The following is a 10,955-nucleotide window of genomic DNA, read 5'->3' as shown; positions in this document are numbered from 1 at the left end:
CTGGGTCCGGTGAGTATCCTCTTGCGCCATGACATTTGGCTCTTGTCTTAGGACAAGTGACAGATCCCGGGGAGAGCCAGCCCTGGGCTGCTCGCCTTTGGGGACGTGAGCCTGTGGGGACTACGGTGTCACCTCTGAATGGACCGTGTTCAGCGCTGAGAGAACACAAGTGGGAGTGTAATTCTTGTCATGGAATAAGGCTTGTTAACTCTTGGTTGCCAAATTTCCCGAGTAATTAACGGTTAGTTTGCAGCGTAATCTAAAGGTTTCAGTTAATTTACAAGTGAGGTACAATACACTACTCAGCAAAGCAACCTAAATGGAGAGAGCAGCCAGTGATGGTGCAGCAGCATGCAGTGAACTGTCATGCAGAAGACCTGGATAAAGTCTTACACCCCAGTAGCGTATAGGTAATGCACTTTGTCTCAGGGCCGGGTACATGGGATCGTTTAAAGCGGGGTTCTTCCCTCCCCATCAGAGCTGCTCTAGAGCAATTTTCGTAAGAACAAAATAACTTTCAGAAGTGGCAGGTGAACAGACTAATCAGAAGTAATTTTTTTCTTGTGTTCTGTAGAGAACATCCAATCACACCTTCTATTGAAAGACTCACTCACCTTGGCCCTTCTGTTTCCAGGCCATCAGGAATTCCCAGCACGTCTCAGAACTGTGATCAATTGTCTGGTAAGGGCTGCTAACCACATTAAAGACCTGGGGTGGGGGACGGGACTCTAGTCCCATTTAATTTCCTTGATGAACTACTAGGGACTAAAGTGAATACAAAAGGTTCATGAACTGCTTGAAAGAGTAACAGTAGTACAAAGTGCAAAAACAGGAGTGCAGGAAAAGTGCAGAGAAATTAACTGAGATGCAAACAATCTTCAAAAGCATCACGTCTCCTGCTGTGGAGCTAGCTTTGGCCCAGGAGTGCTGTTTTGGTAACCGGGCAGCAGACATATGGAGTGCATATACTCAGTATATTTCCTTTTTTTTCCTGCAGGTCAAGATGAGTAACTTTGTCTAGCTGAGACTTACACTGAAGACTGGTCCCAGACCTGGCAGGGAAATAAAGTGACAGTTACAAGTCACACATATTTTTCTCACATAGGCACAGGTGCCAGCAGCAGTACATCACCTAACTACTGTGGCTACCGCTGAGCCAGTGCTGTGTGCCTGCTTCCTTCTAGGTGACATAATTCTTAAACCGCTGACACAGGCAAGTACCATCAGCATCACTCTGAACACAGCAGGCTCCCGCGTTCCTTTCTCCAGACATTGTCCCCCTTCAAGTGCTCAATGACTTGATTTCTGCTGGTAAATGCACCTTTGCTTTCAGATCTGGAGGACTCTACCCATTCACCCGTTCCAGAGTCAAGCTGCTGTCGCAGTTATGGAACTAGCACAAGAGAAGGTGGTCGCAGGGCCAGCGAGTCACACCAACTGTGCTCTGCTTTAATGGAAGGGGCGGGGGGATGATGAGATTTGATTTGCTCTGGTACTTCACAGTACCATCAGCCCTCCTGCAGTCCACACCTTTTCCTGAGAACAGAAGAGTTCTCCAGGCTTCCGACTTACCTTATTGACTTGAGCAAGAGGCGTTCTGGCACCGCTCACAGGCAGTCGTCCTCGGCTGCTCTCGTCGAACAGTCTGCCAGGGGACCTTTCTCTGCGGGTGCTCAGAAGCCGGCCTGGAGATTTCTCCCTCTCCAGCGGTCGCCCAGGTGATTTGTCCCGCCGCAGCTCTGTCCTCCCCTCGCGGTACCGATGTGGTGTGCTTGGTTCTCGAGGGTGGCTTGGACCTTCTGGTGGTCCTGGGCTTGACGCTACCCGCTTGGTGATGTGCTCGTTGTATGTGGGCGGACCTCTCTTGTTAGGGCTGCTGTCATTCAAAAATAATGGACGCGAACAGCTGAGCGACAAAAACCTCACGTTACATTTTCTTTTAGCAAAAAATGTAACTTTCCCCAAACACCCAGCATCGTTTAGGTGAAAAAGCGTCAGACCTCCCTGAGCCAAGATGAAAAGGCCAAGGACATTTTGATTGCTGAGTATCCATTGCATTAGTAACAACAGTGAAGTGCCTTAATGAATTGCTGGTGTAAGTCATGTCTATGTAACAGGCCCCAAAAGCACACATTTTCATATATTTAGCAGTATGCTTTTCCATATAAAAGTACACTAAAATTTGATATATGCCTTTTCACATACAAAATTTTCAGTAGCTCTGGGTTAGGATGAGTTACAAGCCTCCATTTCTGAGTTTCCAATGCACAGTGGCACCATCAAACCCAGGATTTATTCACCTGTCTCAATATCGCTGTTCTGCTGAGCAGAACAAGATCAAAACACCATTTCCCAATGCTGCCTCCCTAAGGCATACTCGTCATTTAGGAGGAAGGGCCTCTTGCTTTGGAGATTGTTACAATCAGTTGATGTTCGGTGTCATATCAATAGCATCTAAGCTCACTGAGCTTTGAACTCACAGCTCTATCACAACATAAAAATAAAACCAGCTCAGATCACAAAGCATTGGTGGAGATTACCCACATATTCCTCCAGAGTAAATGTTTCTTCTGGATTTTAAAACATCAGCGACTCTGCTCCTTGTGCCATTCCAGCACTACAATCATGGGCTAACGCCAGTCTCTAAAAATGGAACAGGGACATCCAGCATCTTGGGGGAAAAGCTATCTGGAGCAGAGTTTGCTTACGAGGGGCACAAGGACCGTAACACACGGACTTCACCATACCTGCGTGTAGCAGAAGATCCTCTGTGGTGCTGCTCGTTGTTGGTCTCCTTCACGAGATTGCCCTTACAGCAAATCACCCTTAATTTGTCTTGGTAGGAGGAGGCCAAGTAGATAGCTCCAGATGAAATTGCAGGCCCTAGGTACCGTGGATTTGGTATCTCCAAGTGGGCTCGTGCAGGAGTTCTGGGGAAAATTGCAGGAAAAAAGTCTTTACAATGACACCATGGTCCCTTGTCCTGGGAAGTACACGTATTCTTGCAGCACAGGCTGTTCAAAGTAGTGAAAAGAGAACAGCTTACCCTAGAGAAGCTCGTGCCTGAATCTCAATCACTTCAAGGGAATTGAAGTGGGTCACGAACAGATAGGGCTCCCTGTAGGCTGAAGGAGCATCACAGAGGGAGGAAAAACAGAAAATAAAATTATGTTAAAAAACTTCTAAAAAGCATCAGTGAGCACAACAGAGCCTCACAGCCCCGTGGGGAAACTAAGGGAATATCTTTTCAGTAATAAGACATAGACATTAGTACTAAATCAGGAGATTAAAGAATTGTTCCTTTGAAACTATCTGCATCTCAAGAATTTCACTAACCAAAGTATCATGGAAAAAAAGCATTTAAAACAGACTATTAACTGAACAAAATCCCATCAGGTAGTGCTAAAGGCCTGAGGGAACCACACGGACGTTATATATTCTTGACTATTTCAGAAACTTCATATCATTAAAGATTCCACTATCCCATTCAATCACTGTCAGATTAGGAGCACTAAGGTTTAGTTTTCCTCAAACTGTTCACACTTCAGAAGGTCTACTGTTTGGATTTATAATGATCTTAAATCATGGGGAAATCTCCACAGTTTCTGGGAGAATTGGGAGAGGGAAGAGGAAACAGAAGCACTGAGTGAAGACTATCTGTCCCACAAGGATGCTTCCTAGTTTCAATCATTTCCATAACCCAAGTGAATGTCCCCCAACACCTACCAAAAGCTAAGGGCAAGCGGTTCCATTTCAGGTCATCTGTCCTACTGCGTCTTCCATAGGAATCCACAAAGACACCAAACTCTGCAAAAAAAGTCATGTCATGAGCATGTGCCTGAATTTTATTCATTTATTTTTGAAGAGACAAAGGCAATTGACCCTGGCCTTTTAACACGGACAGGGTGCTTGCTATCTTGCAAATCTGAGTGCTGTGAATTACTCTGACATTGAATTGGCTGGCTGTAAGGGTACTTTCAGTACCAAAAGGTGCTGCAATTGCAGGTCTCTCTGTACCAATTACAGTTATCATTTAATCTACAGTTGGGAAGACTATGACACTTCTACTATAACTCACACAAAATTACTTTAAAAGACTTCTTGTGCATTTCCACAACATTATCCTAGAGAGCCAACAAAAGCAGCTACATGAAAAAATAACACCCTCTTTTATTTCATCACAAGATTAAAAATTTAATCTGTATGGAAACCAGACAAGAATGCCAAAGTTTGTAAACCCCTTAGCATTGTATCAGGATGACCAAACACCTGTTTGCACATTGACTGCAACCCCTTCCCTTCAGGCACAGAACCCTACACGTGGCAAATGATCCATGGGCACAGAGAACTGTTCAGCCAGAAACAAGCCAACCCGAAGCACCTCAGCACATGCTATTTTAGTGCCAATGCCCTGTGCATCTTGCTGGTTACACCACCAGCCACAACTCTGCCAGGGCTTTTAGATTCACAATCCTCAACAAATATTCATTACGAGGTACCAGAAAGTCAGCTCTGTTCGGTTTTCCTTTACAACAGTGCGTAGGTCCCTTGTACAGTTCATGTACCAGAGGGCAGAGCAACAGCTGCACAACCGTACACCACTCACCATGGAAACACAGCAGGTACTCCTCCCTCTGCCCCGTGGGGTTCACCTGGATGATACTGACTGGAAAACTGTTGGTGGAAGCAGCAAACACAGCAGAGGCCAAAGTGTGGTCATTTTTATCCAGAAACTCTGCAAAGAGAATGGAGAAAACCAGCTTGATAACATTTTTTTCCTAAAAAATGCCACACCAGAAGGCTCGGTGGAGCCACTTGGTGCATTCCTCAGAAAGTGTCTCCTACCCTCCAGCGTATACTGCTTCATCTCAATTTCATAGAACTTGTTGGTTCCAATGATGATGCTGTAAGCGGTCAAGTGGATGCAGCTGCAAGGCTCAGAGGTTTCGATCTCCTGGAAGAGAGGAAAGTATGGACCGATATTAGTTCCCTATAGCAGTTTACAGAATGTTCTTATTCTGGAAGATTATATATTGCCACATTTATCTTTATACTATAAAGGGAGAGATGGCTCCTTAAGCAAAAGGAAGACACGATCTTCCTTCCTTCTTTGTACAACGTAACACAGATTTATTGTCCACCAAGCTCTGCACTGGGGGTGAACAGCTAGGATAGCTCTGCAGGTTAGCCTGACACAACACACACATTCCCAGATCATCTGAGGACGAGATTCCTTGCATGATTCTGAGTTTATCTGGAAATTTAGTTGGCAGAACAGAAGAGCATATTCTGGGCTCGCTGCCATCTTGTTAGGATCTAAATTCAGTTGTCTGGATCAATGAAGAGAAGGAAGCCTGCTTTCTAAAACACGCCTTTGCATGTTTTGCACATAAGCTCTTGTCGAGGCACGTGGCACTATGGAGGTGAACAGCAGTGCTAGCAGAGGATGGTGACTGTCATCTTCGGTGCCTCCTGCCAGCTGCTGCTCCATTGTGAGCAACAGTCCATATCGGCTACGGTGCTTGTAGATGTTCCAGGTTTGCTGGCATCCACATCGTTTGTGACAAAATCTTCTCCATCAAACCTGTCTTTGCTTTCAAGGAGGCCAGTGGCTGAATTACTGTGCCGACTCTGCTTCCTTACAGCAGTGCCAGCGTAGCACTCGGTGGGGATAAAAACCTCAATCAAGCTGGAAATTGAACCAGTGCCTTCAAAGCAACCTGCAGAAGCTCACAGGGATATGTAGTTTGACCTGAACATCCCTTAATTTGTGAACTGGAGAGGAGATGAGTTCCTGGGTACCAGCCCATTTTAAGGCAGGCAGTGTTTAAACTCTCTGTTCTGAGGAGAGATTCCCTAATTTTTATTTCTTTTTTCTGGATTTGTATGAGCATATAAAATATATTCATGACAATTCATTGGACTTGTCTTTGAGAGGAATAGCGGGTTACACGCTCAGAGTATTATCTGCCTGCAACTGTCGGTCTGAAGAAGAGCTGCCGTAGTTCTGCTTTTCATACCCACGCGTGGCAGAAAGCAGCCACACGGGTACCAGCTCCGTACGGTACCGGTGTCGCAGGTAGACAGGGTCACATGCAGAGCAGGTGTGTACACAGCCACATGAGATCCTTGTTTGGTGGCCAGGAGAAAGTACACGTATATCAGTGTAAGCATGGGAAACAGCTGCCTATCCTGTGATGGAATAACACCAAATGCCCTTTGATTTTCACTGTACAGTAAACAAATTCACATAGCTTCCCTAAGTGCTAAGAAGAGAGAAGTCATTTGTCACAGATTTCTCCGAAGACAACAGAGGTGCAGAAACACTGCTGGATAACTAAGAAGAAAGCCTTTTTTGGGTAAATAAGCAAGGGTATGATTACAGCTGAGTCCAGTATCTCAAAAAAAATCACAGTTCTGTTCTGTATCTCTCCAAATATGCCAGCTCTTATTAAAGGAAATTGCTGCCTACTCCAGTTTTAGTCAGCGCACATTGCAATTTGTTATCATTTTAGCTGGCAAACAAATGTTCTTATTCATGCAAAAGGTTTAAGATGTTTACTCCAAAGCAAAGTCCCAGTGCATGTGAATTACCTTCGCTCCCGAAGGGAATTACTAAGCTTACCTTTCTGATACAGAACTTGCTCAAGCTCTCATTGTATCGCAGAACAACCACTTTATTGGGCATGGCTGCGCAGATACAAAGGCCATTCTCAACCTGTAAGGAAGATTACAAGCATCGTTCAGGATGGTAATACAGAGGAAATTCTAACACTGAGCCTGTGAAATGGATCCGAGTACCTCTTGTCACACAAAGAACGTTGCAGAGATAAGCAAGTACATTTTTAATAGAGGAGTTATCGTGAATTAGTGAAATCATGAAAAGCCTATTCACAGTCTCAAAAGAGAACGTGAATCTGAACTGCTTCTATGATTCCTTTTACACTTGAAAGTTAATAAAATATTTGATTTTTTTCCACAGAAAAGTGTTGCCTTAAAAGGGATAAGAAATTCACATGGGTTAGGTCTAAATGTTAACCCCTGAAATTGCTACCTTAAACATCACTTTGAAATGAAGAATGTTCAGTTTGTTATCAAAGTAGTCTGTAGAAGTAATTGTTAATGAGAATTTGTGCAGTGACTAAAAGTTCCATACTAAAACTGGGAATTAATGTAAATATCAAGCGTTATCAAGTTTCCAGTCTGGCAAGTAAATTTGCTAACCTGGAAACTGTTACATGACATTCAAGAACAAACAGTGGATGGAATTCACCAATTATAAATCTCAAAATTGACGTGAGCAGGCAGTTGTACTATGCCGTGCTGGATTTCTTATTATGCAGCAGCTCAGACTATACCATCGTGTCCTCCTGACTGAATTTATTCATATTGGAAGTTGATCCTCCACACTGTTTCCAGCTCAGCCTCTCTTCAGCCCCTGTACTCTTCTTATTTGAGGAAAAAGATTTAAAACAAGAATACAGACCTTGGATTTGTTGGCAGTGAAATAAAGATGCTGATTTCATTAATATTAAACTCAGAGCAGTCTAAAGGGTCATCTGGGGGCACGAGGGAGCTGTATCCTACCTTGCCAGCAGCAAAAAGGTGACATCCTTTGACAGTCTCAAAGACATTTGGTGAGATATCAGGCTGGGCTGGGAGGTGAGACTGGGCTAGAGACTGCTTCACTTTCTTTACATCAACAAGACACAGGGCCCTTTCTTCTCCTGGAAGCAAAAATGGTTACATTTTGTCAAGGGAAAACTCCCTATTCTCCACAAAAGTCTGTTCTGTTACCTAAGCAGCAGCTTATCATCAGAGGCTGTTACTGTGGTAACAGTCACAAGGTACCGTGTAGAATTCATTCCATATTTGCTGAAAATGAAACAGAAAACTCACAGAAACCCAACCACACATCAGGCAGTAAATCCACTGGGAGAACAACCGTTCTCTCCATGGATTATTAGTGTTGCTAGGGTCTAGTGGCTCACAATAACAGTGGCCTCATTAGGACACTATTCAAAATGAGCCAGGAAGTCTTATTTTATCCTTCAGAACTTCTCAGAGTACAAGGTGCTTTAGCCTCTCTGTGCCAACAGAACTGGCAATGGATTTCTGAGAAGTGCCCTAATAAATGCATTATAGACCAAGCCCAGTTCCTCTCAAAAGTCGAGTGATACAGGAACAGCCTTCTCCTAATTTTGTGTGAGATTTTCTTTTTCCAATTGCTTTTTTCTCTACCACCCTGAAACAAATAAAGCATAGACAGCTTAAATCTTTACAAGAAGAACGCAGAGCAAACAGAACAAGAGAATTTGTGCTTCATTCCCTGCAAATGTCATAGAGACAATTTGATCATCTGGGCTTTCAGATAAAGGTACACCTTCATGTTCAGCATGCCTACTTGAGTGTAGGAAGGATCTGGAAAACCACAGATGGAGAGATTAAAGTTGGTGTTCCTTTCATAAAGGATCTTAAACTACGAAAGTAGTCCCAGTTTTGTTACATGGGTTAGTGTTTGGAGCACGAGAGGCTAAGAGCTGTTGGCCCTAGGGAGAGGCTAAGAGCTGTTGGCCCTAGGTCACATCATGGTCCTCAAATGGTTAACTACATTAAAAAGAAAGGTTATGTGCTGATTAGGAAGAGATATGCTCGCTGACCAGCTCCAAACTTTTTAAGTTGAACTTAAAATGATGACTAACCCCTAAGCTGGAAATGTTTTATTTCTGGTTCCTTCCTCCCTCAGCTTTTGAAACTGCGAAATCTTACCTGAGCCTTCCTTCACACGTTAATTTACAAGAAAACCTCAGACAACACTGTGTTAACCACAGTAATTGATTCTTGACAATATACTGATTAAGGTCTGTAAGGAATCTGCAGGACAGCCTGGCCCTTTGGCCCCGCAGTACTCCGAGAGTGCAAAGCCATTGCCAAACATTTACTGCGGGACACGCAGCCCCCACCTGCTATCATCAGCAGCTTCTCCAGATCCTTGATGAGGTGAATTTGGAAGACAGCACCCATTCCTGGGATGTGCGTTAGGGAATTCTTCAGTACATTCAGGGCATAGAGACCTTCTTCTGCCCCCACCAGTACTACCTACAGTGACAACAGGCAAAAAAAAAAAAAAAAAAAAAGCACTGCATGAGGAGAACAAGGAATGACAAACTTTGATAATATTGTTTACCAGTAGAAGAGAAAAAAACAAACCAACAAACAAGTATATAATTACACATACTGCCATTAAAGTACTGTTTCCATGCATGAAAAATCCAACACTCAGAAAGGCCCAACTGAACATCAACTCTACCTGGTCACTGAAGGGCATTGTGCAGTTTATATCCAATCGGTCTTCACCCTCTAGCTTGAGCAGGGAGTTTCCGAGTAATTTCTGCAAATTACAAAAAGATTTGTTGTTGTTGTTGTTGTTGAATTAATCTTCATCTCTTTCTCTGTTAGTGTTTTAACAATGCAAGGTCATAATTTCAGACAGGCAGAAAGCTTGGCACAGGTGTCTTTGTTTCAGAAAGCTAAAAGTTGCAGGGATACCACCTACAAAAGAATTAGTAAACTTGTATCTACCTGAAACACAGGCAAACGGATCAGAATTAATCCAATCTCAGACAGAACCTACTGCTGTCCCTATTCTTTCCATTTCCCCCAATCTTCTGCAATAAAGCAGAGAAATTTTCCTAGGGGAAGGATTTAAAAAAGTCCAAATGTTGGTGAGAGCATGTATTTTCCTCAGAGACAAAAGGAATGCCAAAGAAAAGAGATGATCTCCTGCTAGTCAGATATTCCCTACCTCCAGAGCTAGTATTCTAATACACAATGCCATAGAATCAAATCTCCCTTTATCAGAAAACAGAGAGTTATCCATGCAACAATGATGTAAAAGGCTATCCAAAACCAAAACAACTCCATTTAACCTCTTATTCTTATCAGGCATAAAACTTAAACTAAAAAAACCACACACCTCCCCCACAAGAAACAAAAAAACCCGACTCCGTAAGAATGGGAGAGGAGGGAGCTTTTTGCTTCTCTTTCTTTCCTTTAAGGTTTGCTCATTCCATGCAGTACATTATGAGATTGGATTTAAACCATGTCCTAACTGCTCTTTCTTCCTTTCTGTTTGCTAGAATTAGAGAGACAATTTTGGGGTCCTCTTACTGTACTCCCCAAATCTAAAGGGTGCTGTAACATAAAGCACCAGTCTCACAATGCGCTAGTTCCTGGTACTCATATTGTCCATCCATCATAAGGCAGAAGCAATAACTTACCTTCAGTTAAACATCAGTATGTCAAATACCGAAAAATTATTTTTCAAAACTCTGCTCCCTCCCAGAATATTTTATTATTAAATGAAACTTTTATACTCACAGCATCAGCCTCAGCTTTTTCTCTGGAAACTCTCCCACCTGCCACTATTGATTCCAGTGCTGTGACCCAGCGCTGTTTGTCAGGGAAGCTGGGAGCTAACAGGTAGAGTGTTCTACCAGGCCAGCAAGTGGTGTGTGGATGAGACTCCAATTTTAGGATATATGGCACATCTGAGATGTTATATAGATAGAATAAGACTTAGATTAGTTTTTGGAATATTGTCAGCGGACTTAAAATCAACACCTTTCAGCCTCATTGGAGAGAAGTTGTATTTATCATGATGTGTTACCATGGCAATTTATACATAGGTTTCTCCTTTACAGCTACTTAATATTAGCTGGATGTATGCAAATCCAAACATACAGTGCTGTCTCTACTAAATAAAAATAATTTCTTGCCTTTTATTCAAAAGAGAAAGAAATGCCATTGTGAAAAAAAAAGGACAAAAGCAGCCACTTGACTAAAATTTTCCCTGTACTTCAAGAAAAATCTGTAAAAATTGGTTATGGAAACCTTTGTTTTTAACAATCTATATCCTTTAATGTTACAGTCAAGACATACATAATCTTTTCATC

The 10,955-nt window shown here is 42.9% G+C and overlaps 1 protein-coding gene across 2 annotated transcripts in view; it reads right to left on the bottom strand.

The window, feature by feature from the left end:
* Positions 1 to 990: 990 nt before the first annotated feature.
* The window catches only part of CIT (citron rho-interacting serine/threonine kinase), a 68,747-nt gene continuing 58,782 nt past the window's right edge, over positions 991 to 10,955 (bottom strand). For both annotated transcript variants that reach the window (XM_010076958.1, XM_010076959.1), the window contains 12 exons: positions 10,381 to 10,550; positions 9,311 to 9,391; positions 8,964 to 9,099; positions 7,588 to 7,727; positions 6,626 to 6,718; positions 4,846 to 4,954; positions 4,607 to 4,735; positions 3,727 to 3,807; positions 3,047 to 3,125; positions 2,748 to 2,930; positions 1,573 to 1,876; positions 991 to 1,052 (listed from right to left, as the gene is read on the bottom strand). In XM_010076958.1, coding sequence (XP_010075260.1) covers positions 1,029 to 1,052; positions 1,573 to 1,876; positions 2,748 to 2,930; positions 3,047 to 3,125; positions 3,727 to 3,807; positions 4,607 to 4,735; positions 4,846 to 4,954; positions 6,626 to 6,718; positions 7,588 to 7,727; positions 8,964 to 9,099; positions 9,311 to 9,391; positions 10,381 to 10,550 — 1,529 coding nt within the window. In that variant the 3' untranslated portion in view covers positions 991 to 1,028. The remainder of the gene's footprint in view (positions 1,053 to 1,572; positions 1,877 to 2,747; positions 2,931 to 3,046; positions 3,126 to 3,726; positions 3,808 to 4,606; positions 4,736 to 4,845; positions 4,955 to 6,625; positions 6,719 to 7,587; positions 7,728 to 8,963; positions 9,100 to 9,310; positions 9,392 to 10,380; positions 10,551 to 10,955) is intronic.

Source organism: Pterocles gutturalis, unplaced genomic scaffold (assembly GCF_000699245.1).
Source record: "Pterocles gutturalis isolate BGI_N339 unplaced genomic scaffold, ASM69924v1 scaffold12043, whole genome shotgun sequence".
Lineage (NCBI taxonomy): Eukaryota > Metazoa > Chordata > Aves > Pterocliformes > Pteroclidae > Pterocles > Pterocles gutturalis.
The sequence above is the reverse complement of the archived record's forward strand: the minus strand, read 5'-3'. Positions and strand labels throughout refer to the sequence as shown.